Consider the following 18608-nt stretch of genomic DNA (forward strand, 5'->3'; position numbering starts at 1 on the left):
AAAAAAATGTATGTCCTTTGACCGTCAGTTTCCTTATCTGAAACACCAGGTAGTTTGTTACAGGTGATATCTCAGGTCCGTTTCAGTTCTTAATGGACAGTGGAAGAAAAAAACTGTCCGCTTGTGACAATACAAATTGGGTTGCTTTTTTAAGAGTTGATCAGTTTTAATGAAAATAAAACACTCGCAATTTTACTTAGTTTTCATTATGGACAAAGTTATTCAAAGAAACATTGCTAAATGTATTACCCAAAAAAATATTAAAAGAGGTTCACTATTTTTATTTCCTTTTAATTATTATCGATAGATTCTCATGTCACATTTCACTTTAACGTGACATATTCAAACAATATAATCTTTAAATGGAACCTGACAATTTATTTCCCAGGAGAATTTGAAGAATATAATAACATTTGATTGACTGAACTTTACTTACTAAGAATTCTTAGCAAAACTCCCTCCCAAGAACACCTACACAGTGCTTCTATATTTTCAGTGAACCACAAATCTTTAAAAGTCAAAGAAAATTTCCAATCTAAAAGTATAGGACAGGGACTTCCCTGGTGGTGCAGTGGTTAAGAATCCACCTGCCAATGCAGGGGAAATGGGTTCGAGCCCTGGTCGGGGAAGATCCCACATGCTGCGGAGCAACTAAGCCTATGTGCCACAACTACTGAGCCTGTGCTCTAGAGCCCGCGAGCCACAACTGAGCCCGCGTGCCACAACTACTGAAGCCCGCGTGCCTAGAGCCCGTGTTCCGCAACAAGAGAAGCCACTGCAGTGAGAAGCCCATGCACTGCAACGAAGAATAGCCCCCACTCGCGGCAACTAGAGGAAGCTGGCATGCAGCAACGAAGACCCAATGCAACCAAAAAAATAAATAAATAAATAATTGATTCTTTAAAAAATAAAATAAAAAAATAGAAGTATGGGACAACAGTGCTTCCCAATTATTTATGCTGCCAAGAATATATTTTGAAACTATATAATTGAATATATCACTATCATTTCACAAAAGGGCATTTTAACATAAAAATGTAAAAAGGACATCACAGAATAAACAGCGCTACCCGAAGTATTGCTGGTAACCTTATGAAATATATTTTCTATATAAAAGATTTTTCTTGTTTTTATTTTACCATAAATCCGGTACTTCACAAAAAAGCTTTTAGGAATCAATCACTTGGGAATTCCCTAGCAGTCCAGTGGTTAGGACTCCACGCTTTGACTGCTGAGGGCACGGATTCAGTCCCTGGTCGGGGAACTAAGATTCCACAAGCTGCCGTGCAGCCAAAAGAAAAAAAAAAAAAAAGGAATCAATCACTCATTAACTCAACAAATATTTATTGAGATCTTCTCTCCTACTCAATACACTGGAGATTCAGCAATGACCAAGAACATGTACTGCCCTTATAGAACTGATATTCTAGTGAGGAGATATAGATAAATAATCAAATAAACAAGAACATTAAATGATCATTAAGTGCTATGCAGAGAATTAAGCCCAGCGGATAACACAGAGAAAGGCTCCTTTAGAGTGGGTAGTCAGGGAAGATCTCCAGTAAAAAACTGAATGACAAGGAAGAGCAAGGTGGGGGAAGGGTTTCCAGACAGACAGACAGCACTAAAATAACTGGAAGCCCAGTGTGAAAAAAAGGGGAGGGACAAAAGGTTGTGGTTAGAGAAAGAAGCAGAACGTCTTAGTTTTGATGAGCCTAAGAAGTTTAGACTTTGTTATAAGCAAGACAGGAAGCCACTGTAATTAAGTTTTAAACAGAGGAATGACGTGATCTGATTTTGTCTTAAAAGATCAACCTGGTTATAGTGTAGAGAATGGATCAAAGGAGCATGAAAGCAGAAAGACTAAATTAAAAGCCTATTACAGTAATAAAGATGACAAATAATTGTGGTTTGAACAATGAAGATAGTGGTGGACATAGAAAGAAGTAAATGGACATTTTGGAGGTATTGGGTTGGCCAAAAGGTTCTTTCGGTTTTTTCCATAAGATGGCTCTAGTAGCCCTTAGTTGTCTTTAACTTCATTCGAAACAATTTTGTTAGATTGTATTGTGACAGCTGTCATATCAGAGTGCATTAAAAAAAAAAGTATCAAAATTGGTGAATTTTTGTGTAGCCATTTTAATATTGAAGTTGGAAGAAAGAAAGCAACATTTTCAGCATATTATGCTTTATTATTTCAAGAAAGGTAAAAACGCAACTGAAAGATTTGTGCAGTGTATGGAGAAGGTACTGTGACTGATCGAATGTGTCAAAAGTGGTTTGCGAAGTTTCGTGCTGGAGATTTCTCGTGGACGATGCTCCACGGTTGGGTAGAACAGCTGAAGTTGATAGCGATCAAATCAAGACGTTAATTGAGAACCATCGACATTATACCACACAGGAGATAGCTGACATACTCAAAATATCCAAATCAAGTGTTGAAAATCATTTGCACCAGCTTGGTTATGTTAATCGCTTTGATGTTTGGGTTCTACATAAGTTAAGCAAAAAAAACCTTCTTGACCGTATTTCCACATGCGATTCTCTACCTAAACATAACAGAAACATTCCGTTTTTAAAACAAATTCGGACAGGTGATGAAAAGTGGATACTGTACAATAATGTGGAATGGAAGCGATCACGGGGCAAGCGAAATGAAGCACCACCAACCACACCAAAGGCCGGTCTTCATCAAAAGAAGGCGATGTGTATATGGTGGGATTGGAAGGGAGTCCTCTATTATATGCTCCTTCTGGAAAACCAAGCGATTAATTTCAACAAGTACCACCCACAATTAGACCAACTGAAAGCAGCACTCAACGAAAATGGTCTGGAATTAGTCAACAGAAAACACATAATCTTCCATCAGGATAACACAAGACCACATGTTTCTTTGATGACCAGGCAAAAACCGTAACAGCTTGGCTGGGAAGTTCTGATTCATCTGCCGTATTCACGAGACATTGCACCTTCAGATTTCCATCTATTTCGGTCTTTACAAAATTCTTAATGGAAAAAATTTCAATTCCCTGGAAGACTGTAAAAGGTACCTGGAACGGTTTTTTGCTCAAAAAGATAAAAAGTTTTGGGAAGATGGCATTATGAAGTTGCATGAAATATGGCAGAAGGTAGTGGAACAAAATGGGGAATACATTGTTCAATAACGTTCTTGGTGAAAATGGAAAGTGTGTCTTTTTTTACTTAAAAACCGAAGGAACTTTTTGGCCAATCCAATAGAATGACAGGAATATGGGGGACTAAGGAAAATAAAGGAGTCAAGAGTAACTCCTAGATTTTAGACTAAATTGGGTAACTTTGGACTAAATTGAGTAAATGGCACTGCTGTTACTGAGATAAAAGGGAAAGACAAGAAAGAATTTCAAAGGACAAGTTCCAGGGGAGGTCGGGGATAGAGATAAAGACTTGGGAAACAGATTTTTCTTTCTAGTCTTCCTTACTCTGTAGTGCCTACTGTTTTCTATTAATAGACTAAAAATAGTTGTCCAGAATTGTATATGCAGTTTCATTTGAACAACACCCTAAGAGGGCAACCATTCTACCTTAGCAGTCACCTGCCAGCAGCCACTAAATATGTATATAATTAAAATAAAATGTAAAACTTAATGAGTGTTTAATATGTGCCAGACACCATGCTATATATGTTTCAAGTACTACCTTATTTGAATTTACAAAAACCTTATCAGAAGATTTTTTATTATCACCATTTTACATTTGAAGAAATTGAAGCTCAAAGAGGTTAAATAATTTGCTGAAAGTCACACATTACAGAACAGAAATCCAAACTCTGGTAGCCTGACTCCAGAACTGGGGCTAATTAACACTGTACAGTGTTACCAAAGTAAACCCAAGACAGACTGACATAAGTCTGAGACTTTTATAAACACCCAAATTTCAGAACACCACACTATGACTTCCACCCGTAAGATGTAGTAGTCCGGTAACAGCTTTCTTACTAGCCGGAGCATCATATGAAATACTTTCAGAAATTGCTTCCTTTATTTCCATATGTGCTTATTCATAGATTAAATCTGAGCAGCCAATGAATCTGCCGTTTTTGTCTTTAATTTAGCCAAGACTCCTAATTGCCACCAAGAATCATTTCTTAGACCTCTTCATTTTTAAAAATTTCAACCACAATTTCATTTCTGTCAAAATCACAAGACTGATTGTTGACAAAGAAAAACATCTTTTTTACTCTGCAAGAATTTAGGGGCACACAATTAACAGCAAGTGGTTAAATTTACTATAAAACTAAGTAAATCTCCCACCCCAGCCATTCACTTTGTGCAAATCAAATTTAGGCTTTAGTAAAATTACAAATTATTTCTTATCAAGATCTTTCAAGACTCATAAATTGAAACCACAAATGTCCACAAAAGGTTCCACTGTAAAAAAAAAATAATTTTTTTTAACTTATATTAGTCCTTGGGTATATCCTCTAACCCCTAGTGCCTATCATGTTCTACTATATAAGAGTAAAAATAAATGTAGTCTCAAATTAAACATGCAGTTTTATCCAAAAAGAGTCCTAAGAAATAGAAATTTCTAATGGGTTGCTTTAGAAATGATGGAACTGGTTTATAAAGTTTTCTTTTATTCAATGTTTTTTTTTCTCTCTAACAGAGTATCCTAATAATAGGAACCAGCAATTTCATAGTCTCCACTGATGAGGACTGACCTAGATTTGAAGGTCCTATCTTCCACCCTACTACATGGGCAGAGGGCCACCTTCTCTCACAGTCTGTGGGACAGGACACAGACTGGCACTGGCTCTCATCTGCCTAAAGACTGACCTGAAATTGGATTTCAGGGTGCAGAGAAAAATAGTGAAATATTTAGAGTGAAACCCCTCCTTGTGGAAATAGGGTAGACTGCTTTTCTGCAATAACTAGATATTTAAAATTGAAAGACTTGGAAGTTTATACAGTGGTGATGGTGGTGGAGGTGGTAGTGATAGTAGTCTCAGTGTTACTGGGAAACCTGGGATGGAGAGAAGTGCAAAGAGCCCACCAAAACTGTTGTATTGGGAAAAATGTAATCTTTGAAGTGTCTTTCCTTATGCAGCACAACAGTCAAGTAGAATTAAAATTATATACATAAATATAGTATATATACCATAGCATTCCTTGGAGTGCTTTCAATGGAGATCACTTGACCCAGTGGTTACTTAATGTGATCATGTAATCTCAAGTTAAAGGGGAAGGATCATTAGCTTTTGGGGTGGGTCATCGTGCAGATTTTCTAATGATTCATTACATATATGAGAGAATCAGGTACGGGAAACGTTAAGAACAAATTTTTTTTATTGCCTCAATAGTTATATAAGTTCATCAAGAAATGCAGTGTGGGGCTTCCCTGGTGGCGCAGTGGTTGAGAGTCCGCCTGCCGATGCAGGGGACACGGGTTCGTGCCCCGGTCCGGGAAGATCCCACATGCCGCAGAGCGGCTAAGCCCGTGAGCCATGGCCGCTGAGCCTGCGCGTCCGGAGCCTGTGCTCCGCAACGGGGAGAGGCCACAACAGTGAGAGGCCGCGTACCGCAAAAAAAAAAAAAAAAAAAAGAAATGCAATGTGATGGGACTACCAATATCAGGGTTTGATATATGTTCACATACACAAAGTATGTACATAGGTATGTATGTATATATAATATTATTCCAAAAATTGATATTTTGGTGTAACTAAGCATCTATAACTTATAAACCATTTATCCTCATATGCCTGTTTATAAGTTTAAAATACACATAAGTTCTCCCATTTCATTTGGGGGTGGGTTTAAATAGTTATTTTTAAATACTGGCATCTAAACCCACAGAATTTCATTCTAAAGCTCTTACCATTTTTCACATTCTCCTCCTTAATTACTTTGAAGGAAATCTTGACCACCATCATGTCTTCCTCGGTGGGAAAAAAAGAGCCTGGGGTGGAGGAGCATTTAAGATGAATGTGGTTTATCTGAAAAACAGGACATTTTTCTGCAGACAGAGGCAAAGAAGAATGACTCTGCAGCATAACTGGTCAAACAACCAGCCCAACCCATTCCCCAAAAGCCAGGGGTTACACCCAAACACTGCTTCAACATCTGGGATTCTAAATAGCCAAGGGTATGAGAAGATAAATCCTTTTGCTTATATCTTAAGAAAGTGCTATTAATATTCCAAATATGGGCAGATATTCTGACATGGACATTTCCACAAATCCCTACAGCTCTGTCACAGGGAACAGTCCTCTTCTGGAAACCACTCTGTCACCTAAAGATACAGTACACCACAAAACCTGCATTTTACAAGAATTAATGCTTTCTTTTGAGGTATGATTGACATGTAACATTATATTAGCTTCAGATGTAAGACGTAATGATTCAGTATTTGTATATATTGCAAAATGATCATCACAGTAAGTCTAGTTAACATCCATAACCATAAATAGTTACAAAGATTTTTCCTTGTGATAACAACTTGTAGGTTTTTAACAAAAACGTTTAATAGTTTTGTTTTCTTTACTGAGGGGTAGAATGGGGGTTGGTGGGAGCAGATTTCTCACTTTTTCAGATTTCAACAAAAACATAACAGCTTCAGGCTTCCCTGGTGGCGCAGTGGTTAAGAATCCGCCTGCCAATGCAGGGGACACGGGTTCGAGCCCTGGTCTGGGAAGATTCCACATGCTGCGGAGCAACTAAGCCCGTGCGCCACAACTACTGAAGCCCACGCGCCATGCTCCACAATAAGAGAAGCCACTGCAATGAGAAGCCCGCGCACCGCAACGAGGGCCCAACGCAGCCAAAAAAAACATAACAGCTTCAGACTGCCTGTAATGTGAAGGAAAGAAGTAATTAAATCCAAATGTAATCTTCAGGCATTGTAAGAAGGCAATTCTTACTCAATGTCAAATAGAGTTTTTAGGTAGTGTTAGGTAGCAAACTTATCTTAAGACTCCACAGAAATTTTTAGACCTTAAATTATTTCTACAAAACCTAAAACTCACAGTTCCATGGAAAAATACTACACATATTTAAATTAAACTCTGCACTTTGAAATCAAAAATTGACACATTTTCCAATGTTAGGGGTACCTGTGGCGGGGTGCAGGGGAGTAGACTATTGAAATTAATCATCTTTCAAAGGGCAATAACAGAATTAAAAGGTTGGATAAATTCAGTCACGGTTTTCAAAATTATTTTACAATAATTGTGGCAGATTAAAAATGGCCACAGTTTCTTGGAGACAAGAGTCTATGTCCCCTCCCCTTAAATCTGGGCTAAACTATGACTCCTTTGACCAGATTCCAGGCTAGCCTTAAAGGACTGCCAGCTCCTGCCTTGGTCTCTGAGCTGCCATCTAAGAGGTCCAACTACCAGGTTGAGGAAACCACATGGAGAGGCCCTCAAGCCACACAGAGAAAGAGAGGAACCCAGCTAAGCCAAGATTGCCAGCCACCACTACCAAAACACCAGGCAAATGAGTAAAGACAACTTGTACCCTCCACACCAGACCTGTTATCAGCTAAATACCTCCAAGTGATCCTAGTCAATAGCACATGGAGCAGAAGAATCAACCAGCTACTCCTGACCCACAAAACCATGAACTCTAGTAAAATGGCTGTTCTTTTAAGCCACTAAATTTTAGGACAGAAAACCAAACTCATTGTGAAAAATATATTTTGCATTGCAACTAATACTCCATAAATATACATAATGGAAACGTTTCACAAAGCAATACTTACCCTTACCATATTCAATGCATTGACCTTTCCTATTTTCCTTTTATAAAATACCACTTTTTCTATACCCAAATTGATTCATGATCTAGTTTGAAAAGCATTTTAATCTGTACGACTCATTTCACACAAATCTAGACAGAAACCTTAATAGGACCCAGGTGTTCTGATTCCTAATACAAAGCTCTTTTTCCTTGCCCCACACTAACAGCCCACAGGTTCATAATAAGAAGCTTCTCACAAACTCACATACACACCTCAGAGCTGAGTGAAAAGTTGAAAAGCAGAGATGTCTGATGTTGGAAGTTATGTAGAAATCAGAAATAGCTAAGAGGAATGAGCCTTTTCCTTTTTTATCACTTCCCTTTACTTCCCCCCTTCTTTTCACAGGTCTGTATTTTCCTATCCCTACTTCCTTTTTCCTCTGGTTATCAAGCATTATAAAACTGAGGTTTTTAAATATTAGTTGAACTTAATGAAATGTTATAGTCATATTCTTAAAAGTAGGCTAACTGAACATTTTATCATTTCTTTAAAACTGTTGCTTTTTTTTTTTGGTATGAGGTCCAAGACTAATTGTAGCTGTAGGTCATTTTTAATGAAACAGAATTCTCATCACTGCCATCTCAGATCTGGTAGAACATTTTCATAACATTTGAATTAATAATATTAAAAGATTAACAGCTTTTTAGCAGATTACTAGTAATTGTTTCGTATATAACACAGGAGTATTTTTTGAAGCAAAGAAAGGGCTTGCTTTTTTTTTTTGATCACACAAATCACTGTTGATTCCTGTTCTATTGTTTATACAATACCTGAATATTTGAGCTAATCACTAAAAATAAATCAGATTCAGGTTTGAATCCTATCTCTGCCACTTATTGTATAATCTTGAGCATATTAAACTCTGTGAACAGTAATGGTTATTCCATATAATTATAATAATTAATAATGCTAAGTCATAAGATTCAAATTATCAATATCAGGGAAAATTGCAAAATCTCTAAAGTAAATAAAAACTTACCACAAATTGTTCTTTTAACTGGAACATTTTAACTCTTAAACATAAGCAAAATTGGTTTGCCCAAGGCTTTTAACGGAAAACACAACCTGCTCAAAACTGAAGCTCAATGAGTTAATCCATTACAAAGCATACAATTAAGTATATCCCACGAGGGGATATTTATTCTTGGTGGTGGTGGGGGAGGGGGTACCTACATGTGTGAATAAGAGAACTTGAAAGACAAAAATCTAAACAAGGTTACTAAACACTAAACACATCACCACAGAATTTCTTTAAATAGTGTGCTTATCTGGCACATACAGAATTCACTTTGACACGTTCTCAATTTGTGTCTTCATAGTGTAATACAAACAGCAAGAAACGTGAATCAGATGTCCTGAGTGTAGAGTGAGAGCTTAGTACTTAGGGATGCTTAACTTCTCTGGGTCTATTTCCTCAGATGAAGGCAGTTACCTGGTGGCCTTGTGAGGACCTGTAAGAAAAGGTAAAAGTGCTTGACATATTCTTTAATATGTTGTTTGTTTGTTTTTAACATTTATTTATTTATTTGGCTGTGCCAGGTCTTAGTTGTAGCATGTGGGATATAGTTCCCTGACCAAGGATCGAACCCAGGCCCCCTGCATTCGGAGCATGGAGTCCTAACCACTGGACCACCAGGGAAGTCCTAAATATGTTATTTTTATCTTTAAAAAAAAAATTAAACTTCATTTCTTGTTCTAGAAAGTAAGACAATGACAAGTTATGACTTCGGATCAAATTTCACCTCAGATACTTACTAGCTGTTACCTGACTGACATTTAACTTCACTGGGCTTCAATTCTCTCAACACAACCATGTAAATATCAGACTTTGATTTTAAGCACCTCCTCAGGCACCAACAATCTCAAGAGTCTAAAACATGTTCAGAGTTTTCAAAAATCACATGAAATTGTAAATTACCATTTCAAAGCCACATCTGGCTAATACTGAGATTTGCTGTTGTTTTCACACTTCAGCACCATTTGTTGGAAACTTCAGCTACAGAAGATCCTACCTCAGGATTTGCACACCTAGCCATCTCCTCCCATTCCTGCTCCCACCAGCATTCCCAAGCAGTCTTTGGAAATACCAAAGTAGCTTCTAAAAGGGAAAGGCTAGGAAAGCCTGCTTTAACCTGTTTTATGGGTATAAAGAAGAAATATCTTGACCAACAAGAAATCATTTACATTTAAAGAGCTCTGAATCTGACTTGATAGCTACAGGATACTAACAAGTTTTCTAGGGAATGTAGTTTATTCAAGCTTCACATAGAAGTGAGATCGAAGGTCTCGTGTGTGCGTGTGTGTGTGTGTGTGTGTGTTTTCCATTAGTGAAAAAATGTACTCCTTTCCCTTATTTGTGCTGAATCTAGGGGAGGAATGCTACACAAATAGGGGAAGAGGGGTACTAACGAAGGGATTCCTGTCTAATGCAGAAGGCTGGGCAAAGATAACTTAACATTGCTCCCATTTCTAAGGATTTGTGAGTGTAAGTCTAGAAATTTATATATTTCTCTACAGAGCATCTTTACAATATTCAAACTGAGGGATGAATATACCCAAAGAAGTCAAACCTACCATGTAGAGAGGAAGCTAACCCCCACACCTTCAAAAAAAAAAAAAAAAAACTTTTCAAGCTATTTTTTACTAAAATACTACTTTTTAATACTAAACATTTAGTACTACTTAATTTAATAATATAACTATGTTTTATTATAATATTTCAAATCTAAACAATCCAGCTCTGTACATTTGGATAAGCAAGTGCTATGTAAAACAAACAAGATACAGTAGAATTGTCAGTATACTTGAATGGGATCACCATGCTATCCCATGCTAAAATGTAATATAATCAGTTCATCTTGAGTATGTGACAACAGAGACATAACCAAGGGTGTAAATCTGCATCACTTCTACAGCTTAACAGCTCTAATCTTCACCAAAACTAAGAACTAAAAATGACAGCTACGGTCTCAGCTCTGCATAGGAAAAACAATTTCTAAAAAACTCTATTTTAGGAGGAACCCAAGACTTCCTCAGTCATGCCTATAAAACAAGAAAATGTTCAAATCTCTAATGTGGTTAACTTCAAAGGCAACACATTTGAACTGTTTGGTTTTTTTAAGATAATTTTCTTGTTTTTCAATTTGTTTACTCAAAAACTTAACATGGCTTTCCAGTCTTCAGCTCAAGGGCTCAAAGAGTAAAACTATTTTGCTACATCAAGCTTAAAGGAATTTGAGAACCCTAAGACATCTGAATTTGATTCTTTTGCTATATTTTGTTTTCCAGTGACCCCTCTTGGATGAGTCAACAGACAAATTTCTTAAAAAGACCATTTTGCGGTATTACCTGTTGGTTACATAGTACACTGTTACACAGTACGCTATGAAATTAAGAACAATGTTGCTAACCTTCAGTGCTTTTGGAGTTCTAATTAAAATGCAAATAAGCTCACTAATTAAGGACCTGCTAACCCATAGGGAAAAGACTGATCATTCTGATAAGTCACTGCGTTCTTCTTTGCAAATTCATTTTCAGAAAATTTATTTCTCCACCAAATAAGCAATTCTACTACATTTTTTTTAAGAAAGAAAACACTGACCACACGGCCTTAATAAAATGTTACTATTTATATAGGAGTAATATATCTATTCTGAGGGAATTTTCCCCATGGACAAATGCACGAAATGATTATTATAGTCAAGGCTCACTATAGTCACCAGAAAGAACAGAAATGTAATCTAGGAGTGCATCTCTTGGCCTCTGTCCTCTAGTATTGGATTTATTTCACACACAAGCTCACTCCATGTAACAATAAAAAAGAAAGGTCCAAGAACCATGAAATGTTTTCAGGTAAGAGATCTATCAACTCTTATGAATAGATAAGAATTTACAGCCAAAACATGAATCCATTTTGTGCCACTGAGTACTACAAACATAACCTTAAAACATCTTTAGAGTTTAAGAATTAATTCACTGAATAAAAATTTAGAGCCTATGTTGCAATGAAGTAATTAGTTATAAGGCATTAAGAGTGATTCAACAAGTTTCCCTACTTCAAGTAGCACTAGACGAGATAAAACATGCATACACTGTGCACTGCAATAATGCAAAGTATAAAGTACAACCAACCAGTGAAGGAGCTGTTTCCAGGCTTGGTGATTAGGAAAGTTTTATAGGGAAGATAAACTTTGGCTGGACCTTGAGGAATGAGGTTTTCATAAATATATTCTATATATGCTATAATGAACTTTTCTCTTGCTAAGAGAATGATACCACCTCACCTCCTACACCCTACAAAGTGCTGGTGGAGCTGTTGATTAGAGCATCCTCCTCAACATCCATGCACTCCCCCACATATATAAACACCATTGGTGTGCATGCAAGCACGCACACTTGCACACAGGAAAATGGCTGAGAGTATATCCAAGGCTGGCCAAAATCCCCACCTCTGATACACTAATTGATTCAATGGTGGGTATGTAACCCAGGCAGGACTAATCAGAGTATTCTCAAAATTGACACATAGATGTGGAAAGTCTCTGCCTTTGGGCTCATGAGATTTTGGGCTTAGGGATGAAAAATGCCATCTTTCTTGTTACATTAAGATGGGCTGTGTGAGAAATGAATTCAATACCAGACGACAATAGAGGCAAGAGATGCACTCCTAGAATGAGTCATATCTGGCTAGACTTCCTGCTCTTTTAGTCAACTGAGTCTCTTAGAAACTTAATGGTTCTACTAGGGATACACCAAAGTCCAGCCTCAGCCTCTAGAAGGCAAAAAGCCAAGTAACCACTTCAATATCATTTCTGATAACCTCTAATTTTGTGAGTGATCAGTAATCACATAAGCTACCTTCATACCTATAATCCTGTATTTGCAGCTAACATAGCAAAATAGCGGGGCTTATTAGTAACTAAATGTGGTTTGCTGACAAAATTGTGAGATCCTGTTAATACAGTAACCAAACTGTGTCTTGAGAAGGTAGGAGTTTCTTATATAATTGCTGTACATATTTTCTTATTCTATTCTACAGAAGATGCTGAAATCAGCATGTATGCAATGAAAGCCAAAATGCAAATGGAAACTCAGATGTTCTTACGTTGAAAGCGAATTATTGTTTCCTAGATGAATACATTTTTAAAGAAATCATATGAGGGCACAAGTACAAACAAGTACAAACAAAAACGTAAGAAATAAAACATGTAAGTGAGGGCAACAACTTTAAATCTGCTTTGGAAAATATTCAAAAAGTATCGTCTTCAAGCAGTATGTGAAATTTCAGTTCATGAGACCACTTCAGTGAAATGAGCCTTCCAAATCTTGAAGCCCAAAAATTGAAGAGTAACTGACTAATACCTTAGTATTTTTAGTATTTTTAGTAATTAGTATTAATTACCTTAGTCAGTTACTATTTGAAAGAAAGAAAAGCCTAATAACTCAGTTACATAACCAGCACCAGTATTATGGTAGAACTAGCCAAACAAGACCTTTGAAATAAGCATCTATTTAGTATCATCAACATGTAGAATGGGGACTGCAGGAAAATTTTAGCAAGTGATTCTGATGAGAAATTGTTGTTCCTGCACAATAGCAAGCTTTTAAAAACTGAATATTTAAATTTTTAGAAAGGCTCTCAATCCTATTATTGAATCCTTGGGGCAAGATATGTTCTGAGGCCAGAATTTTATGGGATTTAGAAATTTGTCAATTTTAGGAAGGTAATGCACTGTATGTGCTATATGTTTTATAAACTGCCCAGGAAGGTTTCACTCAGCATGCCATTAACAAACACATATTTCTACAGCAAAACATACACATTTGTGTCAGACAAATAAATACTACAGGGGGCCTCAAACCTGTTCAAGTTCTGCTGCCAAATTAATTCATCTCAAACTTTTTTTTTAATTTCCAGTTTTCAGAGCTTTTAGGATTTCAGAAATGCAGATGAAAAGATTACAACCTATAATAAAATCATAATACTTGTTTTACAAAGTTTCAGATTTACTTAGTATCCCAGAGGTCCATTCTGTAATGATGATATTTAGACACTTGGCCAAAGTATGTATTTAATGCACATCAAGTTCCTCCAGCTTCAAATCAAGAGTCCTAATATATATGTTCAGTGTAGAAAAGTTGGAAAATACAAAAAAAAAGAAAGAAAGAAAGAAAAGAAAATAACCCACAATCCGAATGTAAATTGGTGCAGCCACTATGGAGAACAGTATGGAGGTTCCTCCAAAAACTAAAAATAGAGTTACCATATGATCCAGCAATTCCACTCCTGGGCATATACCCAGAGAAAACTATAATTTGAAAAGATACATGCACACCCATGATCATAGCAGCACCATTTACAACAGCCAAGCCATGGAAACAACCTAAATGTTCATTGAGAGATGAACAGATAAAGATGTGAGATAGATATACACACACATACACACACACACACACACACAATGGAATATTACTCAGCCATAAAAAAAAGAATGAAATAATGCCATTTTCAGGTACATGGATGGACCCAGAGATTATCATACTAAGTGAAGTAAGTCAGAAAGAGAAAGACAAATACTGTGTGATATCACTTATATGCACCTGGAATATCCTCTCAACCTGAGGACTTTGATCTTTCTTAAATTCTGGAAAATTCTCAGCCATCATCTCTTCTAACAAGGCCTCTCCACCATTCACACTCTTTCCTCTTTTTGGAACTCCCAGTTAGATGTTAGTTGGTGCCTCTCAATATATGTATGTGTTTATATATATATATATATATAAAATATTCTCTTGAGTTTTCTTGATTTCTCTGTGCTACATCTGGGTGAATTACTCAGTACTATCTTCCAACTCACTAATTTTTGCTTTAAATACGTTTGGACCAGAGTTTAACCAACTTTTAAAAATTTAATTTTTCACCATTTTTTCTTTTATATAGCCATTTACTTCACATTTACCTACTGTGTATTTATAACATGCTTTTTTTATAACTATTACTTCTTTTATCTTTTTAAACATATTTAAAATACTTAAAAGTCATTTTGAAATTGCTCTATTAGATTTTAAGTGAGTTTATCTCCTAGTGGTTTTGTTATTTTCTAAGTAATAGTCTTCCTCATCTGTGTGCAGGCTCAGACTTTCCCTTCCTTTTTCGAATGGTTCTGAGGTAAGCCACCCCTCTTCCAGAGCCCATGACCTACAAGTTCGGTGTTCTTGTACCAGGTAATAGTGGAGAAATTACAGTTCCCAACTCTGAGCCATGTGGCAGCTCAGCCACTTCTGTGTCACCACTTCAGAGCCACAGCTTTTTAAAGCAACAGCCAGGAGTAGAGGCTTTCAGCCTTCTTTTCATCCAGCCCCAGCCCAGCTCCAAGTTTCATCCAGGGTATCTGACTCCAGTTCCCCTGCACAAAGTTATTTCCACTTGCTCCTGAACCCAGGATCTAAATGCATGTTTGCTTTCCATTTCAGTCCCTGGAGATGGTTATCTTGTTCTTGAGTACACCTATATCTTCTCTTTTTCTTTTTAAATTTGTAATTGCAGTGTTTGGAGCAGGGTAGGGAGCTAAAAGCAGGATAAAGAGCACCGCAATAACAACAGCTAACTTTTACTGAAGACATACTATATGCCAATTTTATATTTACTTTTTCATGAAATCCTCTCAACAATCTTTTGAGGTAGGTATTTTTATTATACCCATTTCAAAGATGAGAAAACAGAGGGATGGGGCCAGTAAACAATCTTTCCAAGATTACCAGCTAATAAGGACCAAGAGTCAACCAAAGGTCTTAACCACTGCTCTACTGGCTTCCATCCTGACCAGAACACTCTTCAGAATTTTAATTCTCTTATTTTTTTCCCCACTTAACTCTGATCATTTTGCATACAGGCAGGATTTTAATCGATGGAAGGGAAGTAGAGCCATATTCCTGGTAGAAAGTAGCATATTGGCTTAATGTTTATTTAGTCTTATTCAGTCTAGGCCTATACCTAAAACCAGAAACATAGTTTCAATGCCTGTCTTTTTACCAAAAACCCTTCTCACTTTCCCTGGGCTCCAGGCATTTCATGTTTACCTCTAGATACCCAGGACAATCCATGCAGGCTTTCCTCTGACTCTGCCTTTTCACCACCCTCTCTCTGCCCTAGTATATAATGTCTGGGAAAGGACCTTATTAAGGGATTCATACAAAGTACCTCAGGAGACTTCTGTTTTTCATTTTCCTTCAAAACCAAAGTTTTAATCTTAAAGGATTAAATTTATAAATATAAGTGAACAACATGCAATATCACCCGAAAAGAGCCAAACTCAATTTTAGGCTTCATTGTTAAAAACATAAGGTCTAGAAAAGTAAAGATTATCAGTCCCACTCTATGCTGCGCTGATAATTTATCCAACAAACATTAACTGAATAGTTCCTAAGGACCAGGCACTGAGCAATACACTATGGACGCACAATTGATCATCCTTTCTCTTTTCTAGTATGCATACATTTTTCTCATTTAATCCTCACAACAGGCCACTCCAGGAACAGTACGCTCAGTTTATAAAAATCATCTTCTGGAGAATTTCCTGAAACAGAAAAAAAAAAAAGGTGTTTTAAAGCGATTGGACGTTGAGAACAGACTTGAGGACACAGGGAAAGGGGAGGCTGGGATGTACAGAGTAGCACTGACATATATACACTACCAAATGTAAAATGGATGGCTGGTGGGAAGCTGCTGCATAGCACAGGGAGATCAGCTAGGTGCTCTGTGACCACCTAGAGGGGTGGGATAGGGAGGGTGGGAGGGAGGCTCAAGAGAGAGGGGATATGGGGATATGTGTGTACATATAGCTGGTTCACTTTGTTGTATGGCAGAAACTAACACAACAATTTTACTCCAATAAATACGTATTTTTTAAAAAAATAAATAAAGACCAAAAAAAAAAAAATGAAGAGGTTACTAAAACTGTTGCTTGGTCATCTAAAATACTTACAGACTTTTATTCCTAGGTTTAATACACAATTTTAAAACACAGGGTCCTAGTGAGAGGTAAAAGACAGAAGGAAAGACTAAAAGGAGTCCATGGAAGTGAAATGGTTAAGAAGCAATAATTTGAGAAAAGCTCAACATTTGCTGATTGGAGAAGTGCAGTTTGTTTTCTTTTTAATAGAGATTAAAATTATATATAATTTATATATATATAAATTATATAAAATTAGAAGTCATGATCCAGAACAATGTGTAATTGCTAAAACATTAGAGAGAGTTACAATGTGGGCTCTTCAGATTCAACCCTTCCTAACATCGACTTCAGAGCTTATGAATATTTGCTATGATGAATAAGTAGAGCTACTCCTGAAGAAGATTAGGCAGAACTTGAACCTGTAGGTGGAGAGACTGGTTAAGAATCCAACACCAAGTCTAAGCAAAATAAAGTTTCAACTTGAGTTGTGGCAGCAGGGATGGAAAACAAAAGGAATTTATCAGACATAACTGAAGAAGAAAAGACCAACTTTGATAACCATACGCAGAGGGAAAATGAATCAAGTATCAAGGTTCCAAACTTTGGAGTAAGAGAAGTTAGTGGTGCCGTTAACAGATGTAGGGACCATGGAAGAAGGTGCAGATTTAGGACAGCAGATGGATTTAGTTCGATATATATGACTTTGAAGTGTCAGCAAGACACTCAGAAGGAGATATTCAGCAGACAGTTAAAATTAGGGTCTGAGAGCTGAAGGTAGAGGTAGAAAGATCACACAAGTGAAAGTGTTCAGTACAAAGCCTGGACCCTCCTACACCTTCTGCTTCAGTCAGACCAAACAAATGTAGAGGTAGAAAGATCAGACAAGAGGTAGAAAGATCACACAAGTGAAAGTGTTCAGTACCCCAACAGAGGCAGCTCTCTGCCATTTCTACCTCCAAACAAACTTTTCTATAAGCCAGACACCCTACTTCACATCTGGTTAGCATCGTCTTTCAGTATGTCATCTTTCGGTATGCTCAGTTATCATTTTCCCAAACCCTACTCATTTTCCACCAAGAGGATGGTACCTGGGTCTTAGCTCTCTCACTCCATGTACCTAATTTTTAGCACCATGCCTAAAATAGCAGGCATTTGAAAGACTGACTAAAAGAATAGGCTTGGCATGTGCTCAACAAGCCTTGGAAGGAACTCTATCCTCTTTAGAGGTGACCGCTGAAGAAATTAACTTGGATGATATTTCCAAAGGAGAGAAAAGAAAGTTAAGTGGTCCCAAATACACGTAATCATCATGGAACATTTTTATCTAGGGAGCAGTTCCCAAAAATGCTTCTTGACTTCTTTCAGGCCTAAATACATCATCTGTAACACAAGGATCATTATTCCTACTTCACATGTTGATGGGAAGATTAAATGAGATAGCATAAATAAAGCACCTAGTATAACGTATGGCACTCAATTAATGTTCCTCAACCCAATGTGAAAATATGACAGAGCTAGCTTATTTCTTTGCAACTTCAGTAACTGCTATACCCTAAAAAGCCTAGAAAAATAATGGATATTTGAGAAAGGGAAGCTAGACTTGTCAGATGCTCTCCATGAAGCCGTTTTTTCCAGCCTCACACTATTGTCACTTTTGTGTGGATAATTCTTTGGTTTAGGGGGATTCCTGTGCATTGTAGGATGTTTAGCAGCATCCTTGAATTCCACCCACTTGGTGCCATTAGCCCTCCCCGCCAAATATGTCTCCAGACATTGCCAAATGTCCCTTGGGGGGGGCAATACTTCCCCTGCTTGAGAACTACTACCCTAAAACTAACTGAAATTCTCACAAAGCCCTAAATCCTTTTCTTGACA

At 37.1% G+C, this 18608-nt stretch overlaps 1 protein-coding gene across 3 annotated transcripts in view; it reads right to left on the bottom strand.

Moving 5' to 3' along the window:
• ADK (adenosine kinase) overlaps positions 1 to 18608 on the bottom strand; it is a 486162-nt gene that overhangs the window by 465221 nt on the left and 2333 nt on the right. The window contains exon 2 of one of the 3 annotated variants that reach the window (XM_030862682.3): positions 16275 to 16355. The exons of the other annotated variants lie outside the window; for them this stretch is intronic. Coding sequence (XP_030718542.1) covers positions 16275 to 16285 — 11 coding nt within the window. The 5' untranslated portion in view covers positions 16286 to 16355. The remainder of the gene's footprint in view (positions 1 to 16274; positions 16356 to 18608) is intronic. 3 annotated transcript variants of the gene reach the window in all.

Source organism: Globicephala melas, chromosome 16 (genome assembly GCF_963455315.2).
Source record: "Globicephala melas chromosome 16, mGloMel1.2, whole genome shotgun sequence".
In the NCBI taxonomy this organism is placed as follows: Eukaryota; Metazoa; Chordata; class Mammalia; order Artiodactyla; family Delphinidae; genus Globicephala; species Globicephala melas.